Consider the following 23,145-nt stretch of genomic DNA (forward strand, 5'->3'; position numbering starts at 1 on the left):
TGACGTAGTGCTTACCACAGTTCAGTGGTTCTAGGTCAGTTCCCATCTGGACAATTCCCACCATAACCCAAAAAATACAAAACACACAAGGCAAGTAATCTCCCTCCCTTTTCTCTTCCAGGGGGGCAGTACCCCCTCACCCCCCCAACATTATCTTTTACACATCCCTTTCCCCTTTCAGCATGCAGTTCATGTGTGAGAGGGCAATGCCCCCCTCACACCCCCCAATACTTCATGTTTAATCCAGGATCTAAATGTCATAAATATGTAAATAAATAAATACAAACTGCAGTTCATGTGTGTGTGTGTGGGGGGGGGGGGGGGGGAATGCCCCCACACACCCCCAAACTAGGTTTGAACCTAATTCAGTCCCTCAAACTGACACACTAATTATGATTAATAACAAATTACTACTCTACCTATGCCCCCCACACACCCCAAACTAGGTTTCAACCTAATTCATGTTTAATTTGGGATCTAAATGTCATAAATAAGTATACACAAATAAATACAAAATGCAGTTCATGGGGGGGTGGGGGTCAATGCCTCCCCACACACCTCCAAACTAGGTTTCAACCTAATTCAGCCACTAAAATGACACACTGATTACGATTTATAACAAATTACCTATGAAGTTATTTTATTATACGTCGTCTGTGTACATCCATATGCTGCTCTAACCTCCTTGTTCCAGATGCCGTAAAAACAAACAAAAAAAATCACTGCCAGGACTTATGGGACCCGATACAAGAAGCTACGATTGGCAAAAAAAAAAAAAAAAAAGGCTATGGAGGGTGGGAAATGACCGGGTGGGGGGGGGGGGGGGGGAGTCCTAGGTGGGAATGGTCTCAGGGGCAATTGGTGGGTGGGAAATGACCAGGTTGGGGGGGGGGGGAGTCCTTGGTGGGAATGGTCTCAGGGGCAATTGGTGGGTGGGAAATGACCAGGTTGGGGGGGGGGGGGGGGAGTCCTTGGTGGGAATTGTCCTAGGGTGGAATTGTCCTACGTGGGAATGGTCTCAGGGGCAATTGGTGGGTGGGAACTATCCAGGTGGGAACTCGCCTGATACTAGTTCATTAATAGGACCCCATAATGTTGCAGAATAAAACTTCTGGTCCTGAGTTTTGTTGTAGCTATTTTCGGTACCGCTGCCATACAGGAATAATACTATGTATGAGCCACCTGGCAAGCAGCCCAATGCTCCCATGCCACAAGGAGAGAGTTCCCCCCAGTCCTCCCTACACCCCTGACTAACCTGCACAAGTCCTGCCCACCCCATCCAGGGTTTACCTGAGAAATAGCATTGGTGGTCTGGGGAGGGGGAGGAATCTGGGAGGTCCTTAGGGTCCATAGGGGGTCTTCAGGAGGTTTGGGGGAGTCCAGGGGGAGGGGGGTCTTCAGGAAGAAGCGACTCCCAGTCATTCCTGCTTAGTCCTATGCCACAGTCACAATGGCATCCCTAATGCTACAGGCCAGATTCCCATATAAGGGAATCCCCTTATATGGGAATCTGACCCTTACGGGTAGTCAGCCACAAGACCCCCCCCCCCCCCAGAAGACCACCTAAGACCCCAAGGTCTTCCCAAACCACCAATGCTATTTCTCAGGTGGCTCTGGTTGGGGTGGGTGGGATTTATGCAGGGAGGACTGGGGGGAGCACTCTCCTTGAGGCCCAGGAACATCGGGGCGTGGCTTTGCAGCCTGATGCTCCTGGGCGGTAAAATAACCCCAGCAAAAAAGCTGGAGTTACTTTAATGTGATCTTGGGGCCCTAATGTGACTTTTGATGTCTCACTGCAAGTCATGTTAGGTCATTTGCATAGTAATCTCATTACTACCTAACCGTGGCAACTTAAATATCATTGCGGTATTATAGGTTAGGCAGTGTTAGGGCTTTTTAAGTTGCATTAAGGCTCAGATAATTATTAGCACGCACTAAAAGCCACGCAGCCTGTTGTATACCTATCAGCTGCATAGCACTTAGCGCGTGCTAAATCCATTAGCACACTTTGGTAAAAGGACCCCTTAGTATAAAACATTACAGAGCTGCAATATGCTTTCCCTGTAGCTGAACAAAAGTCTGCATGGATCTCTCCACATTCGGTCTGTAAAACTGATCAAGCCCTGCTTGTCTGCTGTTGGATATACCTGCTAGCACTGAGTCTGAAATGGTGTCCCAGTGATTTGAAATACCACAAAGGATTAATATTTAACGTGTTTCTGTTCACAGGCTCTGATTGCTGCAGTCTGCAAATGTAGAATAAAGGAAGGAACTTTCTGTGTGGAAGTCTGCTGCTGCAGCTACAGAGAATACAATGGTATCTTGAAGTGACATTTAAAACTGTTTTGTGATTACTAATAGCCATTAGCTGAGATTGGAAGAATAAGCATGTTTGCTGTGACTCATCTTTTCAAGTGTTGTATGTTCAGTGTCACAGAACCAATCTACTGTATAACATCAGGATGCTTGATGGAGAATGGATAACAATAATGCCAAAGAAAATGTTGTCTTTTTTGGGGGGTGAGGGTATGGAGGTACTTAAATACACAATTGGGGATTCTTGATATACTGTCTTTCTGTGGTACAACCAAAGTGGTTTACCTATTAGGTACAGGTATTTTCACAATCTAAATTTTTGTCCTGGGGCAATGACCGGTTAAGTGACTTGCCCAGGGTCATAAGGAGCTGCAGTGGGAATTGAACCTTGTTCATGGCTCCCAGACCATTGTATTAACCATTGGGCTACTCATCCATATCACTAATAACATAGGGCCCAGTTTACTAAAGTGCTGTCCCAGTATGGCAACGCTTATGTTCTTATGTAAGCTTTTGCAGATACTGTGTATTAATGTTATGATTCTACTGAGAAAGGCAGGGGAATGACTGGGACTCGCTTCTGATTGGCCTGTCAAGGATTGAGCTGATGTCTGAAGAAGCAGACATCAGAAGTCAGACCTATTTAAACTTACCTCTTCCTACAGCAGACGCTCTAGCATTAATTTCTGTCAGCTAAGCTCTGGTTCTCTTACTCTGTCTGTGCTCGTGGCACAGTGTGTATTTTGAGTTTTGCTTGCTCTCCTTTTGTTGTTGTTGTTGGTGGGTGTGTGTGTGTGTGTTGGTTGTAACCAGCGTGTCCTTGATTGCTTCTCTGCATGCAGCTGGGTCAGTCTTCTGCCTCGTTTCTCCCTGCCTCTGTTAGGCAGCCTTTCTGTCCCTGGTAAGCTCTTTCCTGCTTTGTTTGTTAGTTTCCCTTTACTCAGTGTTAACCCTTTATGTGCAGAGCTTGATATTTGCCTTCTGTGAGTCCCGCCTCTGTTAGGCAGCCTTTCTGTCCCTCTGCTTTGTTTAAGCTTCCCTTTACTCAGTGTTAACCCTTTATGTGCAGAGCTTATCCCTTTCTGTACTCGTGTGCCTGCTTCTTTCCTGTCCTTATTTGAAAGCAGCCTTTTCCTATCAGAGGCTTAGCGAAGGCGGGGCTTGGGCATGCCTAACACATGGACGTCCTCGACCCATAATGGAAAAAAAAGGGCATCCCTGACGAGCACTTGGACGACTTTACTTGGTCCTGTTTTTCTTACGACCAAGGCACAAAAAGGTGCCTGAAATGACCAGATGACCTCCCCTTGTGAATGTCTTTGTGTCAATTTGAGGTTTGTGTTTCTATTTATTTATACTGGTATTCTGCTTTTAAAATTCAGGTGTTACCAAATTTCACAATAAAATTATTTCCCTGTTCCTTTGTTTCGTTGAAAGTTGTGTTCTGCTACCTGTGAACTATTTGTATTGAACTACACCATATAAATTATTGTGCAAGATCATAACTGCATTAGTTGCAATTGCAGAATAAAAACAAAAAACAAAAACAAAGAGTAGACCTTCCTCCCTCCATGAACTACCTTACACTCCCTGGTGGTCTAGTGGTATAGTCAGGGCAGGAACGCTGCCCCAGTCATGGCTGCCATTTTGAGAGCAGAGCCAGAATGGGCACAAATAACTGTGGATTGATGCTGCTCTGGGAGGATGAGCAACTCCTGCTCAGGAGGGGGAGGAAGAGATGAGACAAATGGGACAAAGCACAAATTTTCTGCTTCCACCCAAATACATAGTGATTTTCAGCCGAAACCAAAAACAAGGCCAAAAATAAAAATATCCTTTTGGCCAAAACCAAAACCAGGCAGAAAAAGGATTTGGGGTCAGTTATGGTGCAAAAGTGAAACCAAAATTCAGTTGGGCTCTATAGAGCGGGTATATGTAACGTGGGCCCTTTTAGTATATGTCTGCCTTGCCTTGTGTGGTAAAAACTTGCCATGCCCCTCTATATTTACCGCTCAGGCTTTGTACTTAAGTTGTGGGAAGCAGGGGCGTAGCTACTATGGGGCCACGGGGGCCTGGGTCCCTGTAGATTTGGCCCTGGACCCCCCTGCCGCGACCCTCTCGACCCCCCCTTCCCTTCGCCAACCCTCCCCCGCCGTCATCATGTACCTTTGCTGGCGAGGGACCCCAACCCCCGCAAGCCAAAGTTCTCTCCTCGGCCGTGCGGCGTTGCTTGCTGAATGATCTCATCAAGTTTCTGTGTGTGCGTCTGACATCAGATGCATGCACGGAAACTTGATCAGATCATTCAGCAAGCAACGCCGCGCAGCCGAGAGGACTTCAGCCGGCGGAGGTTGGGGTCTTCCGCCAGCAAAGGTACGCGGCGGGAGAGGGTTGGCGGCGGGAAGGGGTGTGTGTGTGTGTGTGTGAAAGTTGGTGGCGGCGCCGGGGGGGGGGGGGGGGGGGGGGGGGGGGGGGGGCTAAAATGTGCCCTCTCATCTTGGGCTCTGGACTCCCCTCCCGTCGAAGTCTGGCTATGCCCCTGGTGGAAAGTGCAAAGATTTACCTCACTTGAGTACACATGCCCCTTAGAGTCTAATCTATAAAGTCAAACAGATCTAAGACAGGGACATGGCTGTACTTCACATTTTAATAAGCAGAAATATATCCATTTGGAAAGATGCTTTCAACATGCACTCTTCCACAGTGGCACAACTAATATTTAAAAGATCTATTCTACAGTATGACAAATGACATTCTGAATAGAATGCTTACTTGGTAGGCTGGAGCATCCTGTAAGCATGGCAAGAATGAAACCATAGTAGAAAGATCTGATTTCTGTTGCTTTCAGTTTGTAAATATTTTTCTTTGATCTGAAGAAGTGCTTAGTTAATAACACTAGTGCTGACTTTAGTTGATAATTTGCTGAGTTGATGATTTTTAAAAACTACTGTTTGGCACTGCTTTGTCTTAAACTGGCTGCTGTGGAGCAAGAAGGTTAGATTGAAAACAGGAGGGTACAAGGCCATCTAGCTCATTATTTGGGTTGAAGCCAGTAGGTGGAGCTTGCTGGCAGTAGGCGGAATCAAAAGTACACCCAAAACAATAGCAAATGCTATCGAAAGCAATAGTAAAAGATTATTAGAAATAATGGACTGCCTATGCGTGGTCCACCTGTAAAAAGTCAAAAGCAGTTCCAGTTGGATAGGACAAAATATACATTTTTTAAAATTTATTTGACAGCTTTTTAATTTATTTGTAAGTGTCCCTTATGCAGATATAAATATCATGAAATCAAAACTGAATATCACTAAAACAGCTTAAAAAAATGATTGTAGCTGGTGGAAACAGCACTAATAAAGGCTGTATTTTGTTCTTATTTTTCTACACTGTTCTATACAATACAGTAATATATGGTCAAATTTCAGTGAAGATATCCTGTTTACTGATGAGTTCATCTTAACTGTTGTAAGCTGCTTTGGGAAGCCTGGTGTTATAAAGATTGGAAATAAAATTAAACTCTCCTTTCATTGGGGCACATGGAATCACATGTTCACCTCATCTCTTTTGTACAAATGGATTATTCTGTATTTTTTAGCATGTTTCAGGAACAAGTGGTTTTCATAAGTCAAAATAATAAAAATAAATATTTTCTTTCATGCAGCTCTCTCATTTGTTGAAACATAACTAAATGGGCTACAAGCCCCTAATGCAGTCCATTGGTTTTCTTATATTTTGTCCTTGTGATGACTTATACTGTGCCAAATCTGCAAAATAAGACAGCAGATGCAAATTCTCAAACTGGACATATTCCAAACACTAAAATGAAAATAAAATGATTTTTTCAACCTTTGTTGTCTTGTGACTTTGTTTTTCTGATCATGTTGGTCCCAATCTCTGATTCTACTGCTCTCTATCTGCTCCCTTAACTCCACTTCCAGGGCTACCTTTCTATTTCTTTCTTTTTTTGTAAATTTTGATTAAGAAAAAATAAACAAAAGCATACAAATCCATAACATTGTAGCGGTTAACCCTTCAACTACAAAATATCTATTTGTCTCCCTCCTCATTTCTTGCCCTACATCCATAGGTAAAAGCTGGGTCCTCCACAGACTTGACTGGAGGAGGTATAGAGTGGATCCAGCTTTTGCCTATTTTCTCCAGCCATGTGCAGTTTTTCTCCTCTTTTGCCTCATCTCCATCAGTATGCATCTCCTTCCTCTTTCTTCCCTCCCCTCCATCCATATGCATCTCCCTCCTCGCCCTTCCCTCTCCTCCATCCATGTCTAGCATTTCTCCTCTCTCTCCTCCCCTCCATCCATGTTCATCTCACTTCATCTCACGTCCTCTCTCTTCCCTCTCCTCATCCATATCCAGCATTTCAACTTTCTCCTCTCCTCCATCCGTGTCCAGAATGTCTCCTCTCCCCTCCATCCATGTGCATCTCCTTCCTGTCTTCCCTCACCTCCATCCATGTCCAGCATTTCTCCTGCCCTCCCCTCCATCCATCCATAGCAACTCTCCTCTCTCCCCTGCCCTCCCCACCCATCCATCCATGTCCAGCAATTCTCCTCTGCCCTCCACTCCCATCTATGTCCAGTGATTCTCCTTTGCCCCCTGTCCTCCCCTCTCATCCACATCCAGTGATTTTCCTGTCCCCTGCCCTCCCCTCCCATCCATGTCCAGCATTTCTCCTCTCTCCCCAGCAACTCTCCTCTCTCCCCTGCCCTCCCCACCCATCCATGTCCAGTAATTCTCCTCTGCCCTCCCCTCCCATCCATGTTCAGCGATTCTCCTCTACCCTCCCCTCCATGTCCAGTGACTTGCCCACCCCCAACTTAACTTACCCCCCTTTTCAGCCCCCAAGTTTCAGTTCCCAGCCCCACCTGTGCCCTCAGTTTTCCACAGCCCTCCTTTCCTTCCAGCCACCCTGCGTTTAAAAAGTCACAGCGGTGGCAGCGTCAGCAAAAAAGCAGGCTTCCCTTCTTTCTCAGTGTGCACTGTGCCGACTTCGCAGAAACCAGAAACAGAAAATTGCATCAGAGAAAGGCAGCACAGTGTTCACTGAGAGAGAAGGAAAGGCTTAAAGGCTAGACGTGAGCCTGCTTTTTTGCTGCCGCTGCAACTTTTTAAATGCAGGGCGGCTGGAATGAAAGCTGATGATCAAATAGCAGGGAGCGAGAGGAATCGCCGCGGGGCCCCTGGAGGCATGAAGCCCTGTGCGACCGCTCCTGTTGCTCCTGCCTAAGACCGGCCCTGCATTTAGGGCCCTGTTTACTAAGCAGATTTATAGGTGCATTAACATTTTTAACATCCGTTAACCATGTACGTGCCCGCAAAATCCCTATAGGTACCTACATGGTTAAGTGTAGGCGCACTAAAAACATTAATGCACCTCAGTAAACAGGGCCTTTAGACTGATTCTGGAATTCTGCATGAAGGCAGCTCTGCCCTCATCATTTAATATCTTTTTCTTTGAAATAGTAGTAATAAACATTATTAAGTGCATTTTTAGCAACTTCCCACAAACCATCTTTCTCTTTTGATCTAGGCACAGGAAAAAAAAAACAAGATTTTAAATGCTACCAGATTTCAATCTGATTCATTTTTAATGTGGGATATAAACAAACAAACAAATAAATAGAAACTCTGAATGTTGAGCACCTGATTCTCATAACATTATGTTTTAGTGGCCTTTACGGCCTTTACCAGGATTAAAAAAAAATCTCTGCAGAATATAACACATGCTAGGGTGTCCCTATAACTAGCCCCTTCAAATGACACACTGATTACTCTACCTATGAAACGGTATTCCGTTATTATACTTTCTCAGTGTACATCCGTATGCTGCTCGAGCCGGCATGTTTGAAAATATGTGAGATTAAATCAACAATAAAGAATGCGGATGCAGTAGCTCACAGGTTTGCTTGCTTTGTTTAAGTGGACGCAAAAGGACGGCTGCGCGGAAGGGGAAATACCGACTATCCTAAGTGGCTTCAACGTTTTGACGTCATGCCGTCTCCTGATCTCAATCAACAAACCTCTTTGAGTGCATCGTGGGGAGTGGACGGTCAGGTCACGCGGGTCATCGGAAAGAAGTAAAACTGGGGGATTGTTAGTGAGCGACCTTAGGTATGAGTTTGATCCGGGGGGGGGGGGGGTTGAGGGACATGTGCCCTATCGCGGACCACTAGAGTGGAACATAGAGGGACAGATGAATGCAGAGGGGCGTGATTTGGTACCTGAGCTATGGCTGTGTAGGACCGAGGGCTGGCATCGGGTTTGAGAGAGAGCTGTGAGTGCACAGGGGGAGAGAGAGAATGAAATTTGGTGAGTGTTCAGCCTGGAGAAAGAGGGCAGCTCAAGTCTAGGGAGGGGGTAACCGGCTCATTGTAGTTGGTCATGTTACACCCCCTCCCCCCTTCTCTCCACAAGAAGAAAGCCTTGGTGGCGATCGGGAATCAGGCTGGGGGTACAGAAAAGCTACACCTTTATGATGGGGCTACTCTAGACAAAAAAAAAAAAAAGGCAGTGTAGAATATTGCAGACAAAAAAAGTGCAGAAAAGTTTGAGCATTTTGTACATAGTTCTCTGGGGAGTATATCAGATTGCTACAAGGTTTAGTGCACTATTATGAAAGAAAAGCTTATTAAGTCTTAAAATAACTTCTTTTGTGTATTTTAAACTAAAAAGTTGTGCTAAAATGAGCACATCTATATTCAAATACCATATTATTGAAAGGTTTTGCTATTTTACCCCAATTTATGTAAGTGTGGTAAGGCTCAACTGTTAGCTTACTTCCAATGCTGGAAACTTAATTCCTGGGTTAGAAGTGGAGTTAAGTAAGCTCCTGTTTCTGGGGCTAATGTTAATCTATGGTGCTGTGCCACTTGGTGCTGGACTCGGATCTCCCAGGCTAGGGATGGCTCACACTAGCACAGCACCACAAATTAAGAGTAGCCCAAGAAAGATGACTTGGGACTGGAGTTACATTTCCAAACCTAATAAAACCAGGCTAGGAACAAGGATACAACTAGAACCCTGTCCCCCCCCCCCCCCCCCACAACTACCCTACCATCTACTAACTGAGGGGGTCTTTTACAAAGATTCGGTAGTGTTTTTAGTGTGCGCTAAACGCTAGAGAAGCCCATAGGAATATATGCAACGTATTCACGAGGCATATATATATATTATTAATGAAGGGAGTAAATCAATCACCTATCTTATTATAATCAGCTTCAGTTCTCACTTTAATAATATGCGAAGTATCATGGTCTAATTCAACAGAGACCCTTTTGTGGGATCATCAGACCCGCGTAACTACCTCTATAGTGGCTAATATGAGCCAAGCATATTTCACAGGTAGTACCGTAATCCTCATCGATCCTTTCTATTTGCTTATATTTTTCAAGGCTTTTTTTTGCTTACATCAGTTAACATTAAACTTAATATCTATTTCAGTTTTTGTACTTATCTTCAAGCTGTTAGGCATCATGTGCATAATGGAGACCCAGATTCACCGACATAGATCCATGTTTCGCAATATGCTGTGTCAAGGCAGTCTCCTGTTTTCTTAAGGCGGTTTTTGTAAAAACGCTAGTGTGCCTTTATAAAAGGCCCGCTGAATTAGTGATTTGATGGGGCAGAGGCCCTGTGGTTTTGGGGTCATGAGGGAGCCTCCAATGTGTTTAATTCAATGGTTAGTGGTGTTAGTTGTTACTACAGTTTTAAACTTCACTGGTTACTACTACTACTACTACTTAACATTTCTAGAGCGCTACTAGGGTTACGCAGCGCTGTACAATTTAGCAAAGAAGGACAGTCCCTGCTCAAAGGAGCTTACAATCTAAAGGACGAAATGAGGTAGGTGGTTAGGTGCTGAAGGCGACATTGAAGAGGTGGGCTTTGAGCAAGGATTTGAAGATGGGCAGGGAGGGGGCCTGGCGAATGGGCTCAGGGAGTTTATTCCAAACATGGGGTAAGGTGAGGCAGAAAGGGCGGAGCCTGGAGTTGGCGGTGGTGGAGAAGGGTACTGAAAGGAGGGATTTGTCTTGAGAGCGGAGGTTACGGGTAGGAACGTAGGGGGAGATGAGGGTAGGGAGGGGCTGCAGATCAAGTGCATTTGTAGGTTAGTAGGAGAAGCTTGAACTGTATGCGGTACCTAATCGGAAGCCAGTGAAGTGACTTGAGGAAGATAAGACGTGCAGCAGAGTTCTGAATGGACTGAAGGGGGGGATAGATGGCTAAGTGGGAGGCCAGTGAGGAGTAGGTTGCAGTAGTCAAGGCGAGAGGTAATGAGAGAGTGGATGTGAGTTCGGGAGGTGTGCTCAGAGAGGAAAGGCCGAATTTTGCTAATGTTATAGAGGAAGAAGCGACAGGTCTTGGCTATCTGCTGGATATGCGCAGAGAAGGAGAGGGAGGAGTCTAAGATGACTCCGAGGTTGCAGGCAGATGAGACGGGGACGATGAGGGTGTTATCAACTGAGATAGAGAGTTGAGGGACAGGAGAAGTGGGTTTGGGTGGAAAGACAATAAGCTCGGTCTTGGCCATTTTCAGTTTCAGGTGGCGGTTGGACATCCAGGCAGCAATGTCGGATAAGCAGGCCGATACTTTGGAGAAGGGTAGTTATTGGGGTTCCCCAGGGGTCTGTGCTGGGGCCGCTGCTTTTTAACATTTATAAATGACCTAGAGATGGGAGTAACTAGTGAGGTAATTAAATTTGCTGACGACACAAAGTTATTCAAAGTCGTTAAATTGTGAGAGGATTGTGAAAAATTACAAGAGGACCTTACGAGACTGGGTGTCTAAATGGCAGATGACGTTTAATGTGAGCAAGTGATGCATGTGGGCAAGAGGAACCTGAATTATAGCTACGTCATGCAAGGTTCCACGTTAGGAGTCATAGACCAAGAAAGGGATCTAGATGTCGTTGATGATACACTGAAACCTGCTCAGTGTGCTGCGGCGGCTAAGAAAGCAAATAGAATGTTAAGTATTAGGAAAGGAATGGAAAACAAAAATGAGGACGTTATAATGCCTTTGTATCGCTCCATGGTGCAACCGCAACTCGAATATTGTGTTCAATTCTGTTCGCCGCATCTCAAAAAAGATATAGTGGAATTAGAAAAGGTGCAGAGAAGGGCAACGAAAATGATAAAGGGGATGGGGCGACTTCCCTGTGAGGAAAGGCAACAGCGGCTGGGGGTCTTCAGCTTGGAGAAAAGGTGGCTGAGGAGATATATGATAGAGGTCTGTAAAATATTGAGAGGAGTGGGATGGGTAGATGTGAAGCATCTGTTTATGCTTTCCAAAAATACTAGGACTAGGGGGCATACGATTAAGCTACAAAGTAGTAAATTTAAAACGAATTGGAGAAAATTTTTCTTCACTCAACTTGTAATTAAACTCTGGAATTCGTTGCCAGGGAATATGGTAAAGGCAGTTAGCTTAGAGTTTTAAAAATGTTTGGACGGCTTTCTAAAGGAAAGGTCCATAGACCATTATTAAATTGGACTTGGGGAAAATCCACTATTTCTGGGATAAGTAGCATCTTTTTCAGGATCTTGCCAGGTATTTGTGACCTGGATTGGCCACTGTTGGAAACAGGATACTGGGCTTGATGGACCTTTGGGCTGTCCCAGTATGGTAATACTTATGCACTTATGTACTTATGAAGGGAGCTTGGGGGTCTTGGGATCTCCAGGAGGAACAGCTCTCTGATCCAGAATTGGATATGCCTTCCTTGGAGGAAATGGAAGGCTTGGAAGATCAGCAGTTGGAGGATCCGCTGTCAGCACAGTCAGGTACAGATTCCTTGCTCATGAGTGAGGATCCCTCAGTGGTGTGGATCTTCCATAAGGACAATCTTCAGGAGTTAATCTCCTTAGTAGCTTCTACTCTTCGTTTTGAGGATGAGCAACCTGCAGTTTCTGAGGGGTCTGTAAGATGGACCTGCTACTCAAGGGCATTAGGTGCTCGGGTAAGACCTTTCCTAGGCACCAGGATATTGGGGACATTATTCAGGAGCAGTGGGATGTGCCGGATTCTCTCTTTCGCTTAGCCAGGTCCATGATGCGTCTTTATCTGGTTCCGGGATAGGTCCCTCTTAAGATTCCCTTGGTGGATGTGGTGGTCTCAGCGGTCACTGTGCATAATACAGTCCCTATCGATGGGGGTATGACTCTTAGGGATGTTCAGGATTGAAGGGTGGAGGCTCTTTTGAAGAGTAGCTTTGATGTTTCTTCCTTGGCGGTTCAGGTGACTATCTGTGGTTCTTTGTTAGCTAGGGCCGAACGAGTCTTGGACAAGGAGTCATACGATTTGTCTTCCATAGATGCGGAAATGGCCAGAATTGAGATGGGCTTGCTTTTTTATCAGATGCCTTGTATGATTTGTTGAGAACTTCCTCCAAATCCATGGCCTTGGGCATAGTGGCTCGCCATTCTCTGTGGTTGAGGAGTTGGTTGGCGGATGCAGCCTCCAAGTCTAAGTCGAGTAAGTTTCCTTTTAAAGGCTCCTTCTTGTTTGGGGACGAGTTGGACAAATTAGTTTGTAGCGTAAGGGATACTAAAGTACCTCATCTTACAGAGGATAGGGCCAGGGCAGCTGGCCGAGGCTCGTCAGTTTCCAGAGGGCGGGGTTGTGATTTTTGCCATTTTCGGTCTGAGAGGGGAGTCCGATCCCAGATGTCCAGGTTTTTCCAGAGATCTCAGTCCTTTCGTGGAGTCCATCGTGGGGGACAAGACTCTAGAGCCTCTTTCCAGTCTCCTACCTGTTCTTCTCAATGAAGGTGCGTGGGACTCTCCTCTGATTCCAGTGGGGGCTGGGCTCTCCCGGTTTTTTCAGAGGTGGGCCCAGATTACCACCGACCAATGGGTGTTAGAAGTTATTTGAGATGGGTATGCCTTAGAATTTGTGTGGCCTCTTGCAGACGCCTTCTTGGAGTTCCCCTGCTGGTCTCGGTTCAAAGTGAGTGCGGTAGGAGACACTCTCCTCAGGCTTTTAGACCTTCGGGCTATTTGTCCCGTGCCGTCCTCAGAGGTCAGACAGGGCTGTTATTCAATTTACTTTGTGGTCCCGAAGAAGGAACGTTCCTTTCAGCCCATTTTAGATCTCAAGGCGGTCAATCAGGCCCTCAAAAGTTTCCAGCTTCCGGACAGAGACCCTTCGGTCCGTTATTGTCGCTGTCAGGACAGGGAGCTTCTGACAGCGTTGGATCTAATGGAGGTGTATCTACACATTCCTATCCGGACCCATCACCAGCAGTTCCTTCGGTTTGCGGTGCTGGGGGCATCACTTTCAGTTTCGGGCTCTCCCGTTTGTTCTGGCTACAGCTCCTCGCATGTTCACCAAGGTAATGGTGGTGGTGGCGGCGGCCACTCTCAGGAAAGAGGGTATTCTGGTTCATCCATACGTGGACGACTGGTTGATACGGGCAAAGTCATATCAGGAGAGTGTGAGGGTCACGGCTTAGGTAGTTCAGTTTCTGCAGTCTCTCTGCTGGGTTATCAACTTTGCCAAGAGTTGTCTGATCCCCTCTCAGTCCCTGGAGCACTTGAGTGTCCTTCGACATGGCACGAGGTCGGATCTTTCTTCCCCCGAACAGAATTCTCAATCTACGGTCCCAGATTCAGAACCTGTTGCACCAGCACGCTCCCTGTGCTCGGGATTATCTGCAGGTCCAGGCTCCATGATGGCAATGATAGAAGTAGTCCCTTGGGCCAGAGCCCAAATGAGAACGCTTCAGTCTTCCCTCTCATCCAGATGGTCTCCACAGACGGATTCTCTGTGGACCCAGGAGCACGGAAGTCTCTTCTGGTGACTGCATATGGGCAATCTGACCAAGGGCATGCCAGTGGATATCCCTCAGTGGATAGTAGTGATGACAGATGCCGATCTCCGAGGCTGAGCCCACTGCATGGTACAGTTTGCTCAAGGTTTTTGGTCTACCCAAGAGGCCTCCCTATCAACCTGTTGGAAACCAGGGCGGTTTGTCTGGTGCTGGAGGCCTTTGTTTCTGTGGTGAGCAGAGCTGCTGTACGCATTCTCTTGGACAACGCGATGGTGGTGGCTCATGTCAGTTGTGAAGGAGGAACCAGAAGTCATCTCTTGCAGCAGGAGTCGGCACAGCTCATGACCTGGGCCCAGTGTCATCTGTCTGCTTTCTCAGCCTTTCAAGTAGTGGGGGTGGAGAATGTCCAGGCGGATTTTCTCAGCCAGCGCACTCTCAATCAGGGGGAGTGGTCTCTCAGTCCGCAGGCATTTCGCTTGATAACGGATCACTGGGGGATTCCTCTCTTGGTTCTGTTTGCAATGAGTCTCAACGCAAAGGTGCCTCGCTTCAGTTGCAGAAAGGATGTCAAGGCAGAAGGCATAGACGCTGTTCTTCAGCACTGGCCTCAGGGTCTTTATGCATTTCCTCTGTGGCCTCTTCTGGGGTGACTGATTGAAAGGATCGAAGCGCACGGGGGTCCGATGATCTTGGTGGCTCCGGATTGGCCTCGCAGGCCATGGTATGAGGATCCTATGTGTCTTCAGTTGGCTCCGGCTTCCGGATCAAGTCGGTCTTCTGGTCCAGGGTCCAATCTTTCATCCAGCCCCGGCTCGATTTTGTCTTACAGCCTGGCTGTTGAATGAGCGCTCATATTGAAGAGGGGTTACTCTTTTCAGGTCATCTCCACCATGCTCTGCTCGCGTTGTTGGTCGATGTCCCTGAACTGTATCAGGACTTGGCGAGTTTTTGAAGGCTAGTGTTCTGAACATGGTCTTGCTCCTCTTTATGCTTCTGTAGTGGAGATACTGGACATTTTGCAGCAAGGCGTTGATAAAGATTTGACTCTAGCTTCCCTTAAGGTGCAGGTGACAGCGTTATCCTGCCATTGGGGAAAAGTGCAAGGTAAGTCTTTAGCTTGCTTTGATATGAGTGTATCAAGATGGTGGCTGTGGCTGTGGCTTCAGCCTTGTCACTTGATGCCGTCTCCTGTCAATTAAACCTCCTTGGTTACAACTCACCTCAAAAAATCTGACTTAGGAGCCATTGAATTAGCTTATCTAACATCACTCCCTTAAGATTTAGGCCTTAGGCACATGCCTCGTCTGCCAATGCCTTAATCCTGCTGTGGTAGAGAGGTTAAAGCTAGGAAATAATTATGTACTTATGAAGGTTAGAATGGCGTTTCCATACTTTGGAATTATGAAGAGAGACTCCTAAACTTATTATGTTTCACTAAATATATTTTCAAACCTGTGGCGTTCTAATAGCTGCAGAAGTCATGGACTCAACTGGAGATGTTGTAATTTGTGTCTATTATTTTTAAGGTCTGTTGATTTATTATGATAAGAAAGTAGTGCTGGAATACAATTAACTGCTACAGCTGTTTATCTCTGTTTTGCAAGTTGCATTCACTGTTAACTGTAAGGGATTTTTATTTATTTTGAGTAGAAGGGGTGGTACACCGTAAAAAGATAATGCATATTGCTGGATCCAGAACAATGATTTTTAATATAGATAAGTAATCACCTGTATCACTTATTAACTCCTGGAAGTCTGCTTCATCTTGTAGATTTGCAGTCTGGCTCCTGATTAGCTATGGTGTTGTCTCCTTACTCTTTTAATAATATTGCGTACCAGGCAACACTTACTTTTGTTTCCTCCTTTTAGGTTGTCATTGAGGGTCATGGTTCATGGTTTCCTGATTCACACCCTGGGTTGCAGCCCCAGTGGTGACGCAGATCTGACCCGAGTACTCTATTCTCGAACCTTCAGCTTGGAAACATTTGACCAAGCAGCAGAGCTGGAGAAGGTGAGGTTGCTGAGAAAAGAACAGATGCTGGCTGTGGCAAGGTAAAGCAAAAGATGTTATGACTAGATATTTTGTTTTCCAAGGAACAATCAACTTTACAAATGAATGTGATCAGGCCTTATTTCAAACATTGCTTTTCTATTTTTAAATAAATGGCCTGTTCTCTGGTTTAGTGCCACTGACTATCAGCACCTAAGCTGATGAGCACTATTTAATTGGATAAGATCAACTCCTACCCGGTTAAATAGTGCTGAATATCAACCCCTAAATTTTTAGCTAAAGTATTACTGGTGCATTTTCTAGAGGGTCCCACTTTTCTACTATAGTGTGTGTTTTATTTTTATTTTTTTGCTATAACGAAAAAACTGTGTGTGTAAAAACCTGATATGCTTTAGAGGCTTTAAAAAGATAGTGACCATGCTTTCCTGCTCTGTGCTAGAGATTTGCACGAGGGCAGAAATTTCACCCATTCCCGCCCGTCCCCACTGGCATCTAACCCATACCTTCTAAGATCCATTCCATCCCCACCTGTACCTACAGGAGTTAACATTATTATTTACAGACCTCCATTTCTTCCTGACATCAACAGCCTCCTGTAGTTTTTTGGGTGGTATTCCAAGCCTCAGTCTGGTGTCCCAGCTGCCTCCTTGGGAATTCCAAACCTTTCTCTGGCTCTCCAGTTGTCTCTTGTGTGTTCCAAGCCTCATTCTGGAATTCCAGTTGCCTCACTCAATACATTCCAAGACTCTTCTGGCATCAGCAGAAATTTTGATTACGTTCCCATGGGAATCCTGCAGCACTTCTTCCATCCCCTTGGGAATCCCATGGGTTTTGCAGGGTTCCAGCAATCCCTATTCCCATGCAGTTCTCTATTCTGTGCTAGAGCTGTTTATGAAATGATTTACAGTATCATACTTGGATAGCTAAAGGGTTGTTGTTAGAGTTATGACCAGTTGGATTACTTGATTTTAACCATTTAAATTACCAATAACACTTTAATGGATTTTTTTTTCTTAGACACGTCACATCAGCTTGTATTTTGACACGTCAAGCCTTGGAGAAACCTGTTTATGAAGTTGTTGTCTTACCAGGAGAAGAAACTGTCAATCTACAGGATGCAGAGTCTGGCGTGTTCAGTCTAGCACCTGGTGACCCATTTCTTGAATGCAAGACAGTTTTGTGGCTGGGGGTGCTGTCTCTTGGCTTTGTTCTCATCTGTGATATGTACGATAATCTGACTCTGGCAGAAGACACTTTGAGGCTGATAGTGAAGTATCTAATAGAGCATCTGAGGCTGCTGAGCCAGGGAAGTGATGTCATCTTGAAAGCAGACAAGACGGAAACCATACTTAACACATTTCTTCCTCATGGGCAGTTACTCTTTCTAAACCACCAGTTTATCCTGGCACTGGAAAAAGAGATGAACAGCAGCATGGCCAAGTAATGAGACTGAACCAATGAACAATTTGTTCCCCTTGCAGTCCTTGAAGACCTTATTTCTAGGCTATTGCTAATGTCTTGTGTGGCTTTGTTGGAAAACACGTTTGTTTGTTTTTTTGTACAGATAACACATTTTCTGTTTTATTTAGAACATGGGATCGTTCAGTGCCTTTTTCTTTTTCAGGCTTGCTCAGGAATTGTAACAGAATCAGTGGACCTTTTTTCAGTTAAAGCTTTGTGTCAATTTTTTTATTGTGGCTATTACATAAAACCAAAAGCCAGACAATTTTTGTTTTTAAAAGTCGGTACTGCACAGATAACTTGCTGCTCTGGCTCCTTCTTGATGTGCTTAATAGATTTTTAAAAATACAAAGGAGAGGGAATCCAAAGCAGAAGCAACCAGCAAAGAAGCACAAGGAGCCTTCAAGTAAAGGACGTTTCAGCTTAACTTTATTGATCAGACCCAACACGGTCCATGTTTCAGCTAAAAAAACATCTGCATCAGGGGTCTAGGCAAATGAACATTATTAAACATATGAATATAAACAAATATAAAATAAACATGTAAATAAAAAACTAATATAATGAAATTTTATGAATATGTATTACATGAATTAAATTTTATGAAAAATATGTATTACATAAATGAAATTTCACAGCCTGTTGTCCCCACACTATACATTTTACCTGAAGTACACAAGTCTCTCATTAAGCCTCCTGGTAAAGCTATAGTCTCTGCCTTTAGATCCGTTTTGGAGCCTTTATCTATTTTTGTGGATGCTTTTTTGAGACCCTTTGTTCCTAAAATTAGTTCTTAGGTACGTGATTCGAGTCATATTATTAACATGTTACATGATTTCGATGCAGATATCACTGTGAATCATGATATACTCAATAGCAGAACTCATAACGTGTGTTCCAACTGCTATTTTAATAGACTTGGCAAGATTAGCTTTGATAGAGAATTACTGCTGTTTTCATGGTAAATTAAACCGATTAAAGGAACTGGCATGGGGGCTACCATGGCACCTGAAATTGCTGTACTGTATATGGCACATTTTGAAGAGAATTTTCTTATCAACCATCCCTTTAATGAGCAAATCAGGTTTTGGGGCCGATATATTGATGACATATTTATGCTAGGGAAAGGTTCTGTAAGCAGGCTTCATGACTTTAAGGTATGGTTAAATTCGTTGGATTGCAATTTGAAGTTTTCAATGCAATATGCTTTATAGAGTATTACATTTCTTGATATCACCATATCAAAGGGCACCTATGGATTTAAGACAACCATTTATAGAAAGCCCATTGACAAAAACAATTTTTTGCACTTTGACATACCATATATACGGTCTTAAAGAAAAGTTACCATTTTCACAATTTTTGAGGCTTAAGAGATCACGTAGCTCGTTTGATGAATTTGAAAAATAATCTGAGGACATGGCTAGAAGATTTATGGACAGAGGCTATCCAGAAAATTGCATTAAAAAGGGGCTCAATCGAGCAACAACATCACACAGAGAGGATCTTTTGGTTTCAAAAAATATAAGATCCAATCCTGATTTTGTTTTCACTTTGAGGTTTTCACATCTTTCTACTACTACTACTTATCATTTATAAAGCAGTACTAGACGTAATTTCTAAGGATATTAATAGAATTATGCACAAACATTGGAACATTCTTTCAGGACATCGGTGCTTTAAAGATAAAAACGTGATCATTGCGCATTCCAGAAGTAAGAATTTGAAAGAACTGATAGCACCATCTGTTCTCCCAGAAGGTAACGCACTGGAAAATACCAGTAGAGGCCATGTACCATGTGGAATTGTTCAGTATGTCTGTCATCCTTATCCTTGACAGGATTTACACATTCCCACACTGGTAGAACTCATAAGTTGAAACACACATCTGATTGTAATACAAAAAATGTAATTTATATCATCACATGTCCCTCTTCACTGTTATATATTGGTAAAGCCATCAGGAAGGTCAAATACAGAATTATAGAACACAAGAGTAACATCAGGAAGTGCAAACAGGAATCTCCGTTAGTTCAGCATTGGAACTTACTAGGGTATAGTCTGGATGATATTAAGGTTTTTTGTTTTAGATACTTAAGAAATAACGTGGGGTTGATATTGAATGACTGTTACTGCAAGAGGAACAGCACCTTTTTTTTTAAATTTGATATGGTAGCTCCAGCAGGTTTAAACAATGAACTTGATTTGACTAGTTTTCTTTTTATACAGTTTGTTTTTGTGCATACTGTCTGAAAATATTGGTCCTGTGTCACGTCTGCTAACTACTTTATTTTACTCATTATTTTTCATTTAACCTGTATTTTTATCTATACATATACATTTTTATGGTCTGCAGTCATTAATTAGTTTTTATTATTTTATTCTTATTCATAGTTTTCATGTTTTAATATTTACTTTTATCCCATTCACTCGTGTATTCTTAAATATACAAAACGGCTGTATTCAATATTTAGTCAAAAAATCATTAAACATAAAAAATCAGGTGACTAATTCAATTATATAACCACCTATAATCTTACATTCACCTACTCATTCCCACTATTTAAAAACATACCACCTTTATTTCACAATATAATCTCAAACAACATTTCAAAGCTGCACCCGCTCCCTGCAGTAATTGTATCTATATGTATTTTTATGATCCAGTTGAGGGATCCACTATATAGATGTGAAACTGCTGTTCAAAATGGATTGAACTGTGGTAGCCAAGGACTGGCTACTCGCTTTGTTTCCTGCTCCAGTTTTAAGACTAGAAGTTCATTTCACACTCTTGTATTGCAGCTGAAGACAATAAGCAAAATATTAGATTTCAGAAGTATTCATTTTCAGTATAACATCTGCTAAATATTCATAGTATTTTTAGTTTAGGTGAGAAGGGACTAATTAATGTCATGTGAGTTGTCAGTCTAGTATGGCATTGCCTGACATTTCTACATTTGTTATAAATATTTCAGTTTTAACCACATATAATTAAGCTGCTTTGTGAACCATTTTATTGGTGTTTTACAAGATTAAGCAGAACTGGTATGCTTTTTCTTCAATTGCTTTCTGTTCTGTTCCAGAGCAATTCTGTTTAATCTCATTTAAGTGACACATCAGTTGTTGTTAAATTTTGCCATGAGGAAAAGGGATTGCTATACTAGGCTTCTGAAAATGAATACTTTCTATTTATCTAATGTAAGGTCTGAACTGAGGATGATCTTGGTTGCTTTTTGGCTGAGAACCTATATAAAATGTGTTGTGTGAGAGGGTTAATGCCCTGCCACCTGCAAAAACAAGGGACTCAAACTGTTTGTATCCTGACCATATCACAAAGATTAAACCTCTCATTATTTTACAGTTGTCTTTTGCATACTGCACAATTTCTTCACTCCTGGCTCTAGGGGGCTCTGTTTTTTCATTTGTACAGCAGTTGGTTTGTCAGATTGATATTTTCCAACCTTTTTCAGCTCTAGACACATTTATATTTTCACAAATGTTATGCAGCACGTCGATCTCCGTGGAACAGGCACTGTGGACAGGGGAAGAGCTCTGTCCAAAGAAAAGCCATAGAATCACAGAAATTCAGAGCATGAGATTCAGTATATGTGCTGCACAAAGCAGACTGGATATCTGTGCTCTACATGTGCCTGTAAATTCTTGAAGCTGCAGGCTCTTGTTGCATCTAGAAAGGAGAAAAACACATGTGATTGCACGTGCTCAGAAAGGAGCTCCTGCATGTTCTAGAGCCACTACTGGTGTGTCTTGTGAACACAGCACATTTGCTTGTCTGGACCTGAGCATCAAGCAATGGTAAGTCTGACTTCTGTGGTAAGTAAATTAATGGAAATGCTTTTAAAATAGAGAATAGAAAGGTTCTTTTGGAATCCAATGAATTACAGGACCTGAGGCAACATGGTTTCACTAGATGGTTTCACTAGTGGTGCTTAGATGGCAACTCTGGCTGCATCAACTCAGGCTGGGGCTGGTTTGGCTTGTACGGTCTGAGTCCTGCATATAGTAATCTGGTTGTAGGATGAGCTGGAGAGAGCTTGAAAAGAAACTCCAGTAATTTGGAAACCCGAGGACACAGGGCAGGGCAGACGTTTATGGTCTGTCCCACAAATGACAGGACTGATTCGGATAGGCTGGAGTGGACTTTTACGGGAACTCCAGTAATTGGACAGAGCTGGGCAGACTTCTACAGTCTATGTTCCAGAAACACCAAAGAAAGACCATGATCGGGTATATAATATCATGTGTTCATTGTTGATTTAATCTTGAATTGATAATGAATATAACTACTACTACTACTTATCATTTCTATAGCGCTACTAGACATACACAGTGCTGTACACTTGAACATAAAGAGACAGTCCCTGCTTGACAGAGCTTACAATCTAATTAGGACAGACAAACAGGACAAATAAGAGATAAGGGAAAGGTGGGAATGATACATGGGTAGTGAACAAGTGAGTAAGGGTTAGGAATTAAAAGCAGCATCAAAAAGGTGGGCTTTTAGCCTAGATTTGAAGATGGCCAGAGATGGAGCTTGATGTACCGGCTCAGGAAGTGTATTCCAGGCATATGGTGCAGCAAGATAAAAGGAACGGAGTCTGGAATTAGCAGTGGAGGAGAAGGGTACAGATAAGAGAGATTTACCCAGTGAACGGAGTTCCCGGGGAGGAGTGTAGGGAGAGATAAGTGTGGAGAGGTACTGAGGAGCTGCATAGTGAATGCGCTTGTAGAGTTTGAACTGTATGCGGAAATGGATAGGAAGCCAGTGAAGTGACTTGACGAGAGGGCTAATATGAGCATAACGACACTGTCGGTATATTAGTCGGGCAGCAGAATTTTGAAGAGATTGAAGAGAGGAGAGATGGCTAAGTGGGAGAGCTGTGAGAAGCAAGTTGCAATAGTCTAAGTGAGAGGTGATAAGAGTGTGGATGAGGGTTCTGGTAGTGAGCTCAGAAAGGAAAGTGTGAATTTTGGTGATATTATAGAGAAAGAATGACAGGTTTTATCAGTCTGCTGAATCTGTGCAGATAAGGAGAGAGAGGAGTCGAAGATGACCCCAAGGTTATGAGCTGATGTGACAGGGAGGACGAGAGTGTTATCCACAAAAATAAGAGAATGGGGAAAGAGGAGAGGTTGGTTTAGGAGGAAAGATAAGAAGCTCAGTCTTGGTCATGTTTAGTTTTAGATGGTGGTGAGACATCCAGGCAGCAATGTCAGACAGGCAGGCTGATACTTTGGCCTGGATTCCTGCTGAAATTTCTGATGTGGAGAGGTAGATCTGGGAGTCATCAGCGTAAAGGTGATATTGAAAACCATGGGATGAGATTAGAGTACCAAGGGAAGAAGTATAGATGGAGAACAGAAGAGGTCCCAGGACAGATCCCTGAGGTAGACCAACTGATAGTGGGATAGAAGTGGAGGAGGATCCGCAAGAGTATACACTAAAAGTGCAATGGGAGAGATAAGAAGAAAACCAGGAAAGAATAGAGCCCTGAAATCCAAGTGAGGACAAAGTATCAAGGAGTAGGCGGTGACCAACAGTGTCAAAAG

General features: G+C 43.7%; 1 protein-coding gene across 3 annotated transcripts; it reads left to right on the top strand.

Annotated features, from left to right (window-relative positions):
- Positions 1-8,354: 8,354 nt before the first annotated feature.
- Positions 8,355-20,545, top strand: AP5S1 (adaptor related protein complex 5 subunit sigma 1). 3 transcript variants are annotated; one of them, XM_030190986.1, is made up of 3 exons: positions 8,355-8,428; positions 15,971-16,157; positions 17,134-20,545. In XM_030190986.1, the coding sequence occupies exons 2-3, from the start codon at positions 15,991-15,993 to the stop codon at positions 17,558-17,560; spliced, it is 594 nt and encodes a 197-aa protein (XP_030046846.1). In that variant the 5' UTR covers positions 8,355-8,428; positions 15,971-15,990; the 3' UTR covers positions 17,561-20,545. The 3 variants fall into 3 exon arrangements, with proteins under 3 accessions (XP_030046846.1, XP_030046844.1, XP_030046845.1); XM_030190984.1 differs by having other exon boundaries at positions 8,369-8,445; positions 15,975-16,157; XM_030190985.1 differs by lacking the exon at positions 8,355-8,428 and adding an exon at positions 8,467-8,643 and having other exon boundaries at positions 15,975-16,157.
- The last annotated feature ends 2,600 nt before the right edge of the window (positions 20,546-23,145 follow it).

Source organism: Microcaecilia unicolor, chromosome 2 (genome assembly GCF_901765095.1).
Source record: "Microcaecilia unicolor chromosome 2, aMicUni1.1, whole genome shotgun sequence".
Taxonomy (NCBI): Eukaryota; Metazoa; Chordata; class Amphibia; order Gymnophiona; family Siphonopidae; genus Microcaecilia; species Microcaecilia unicolor.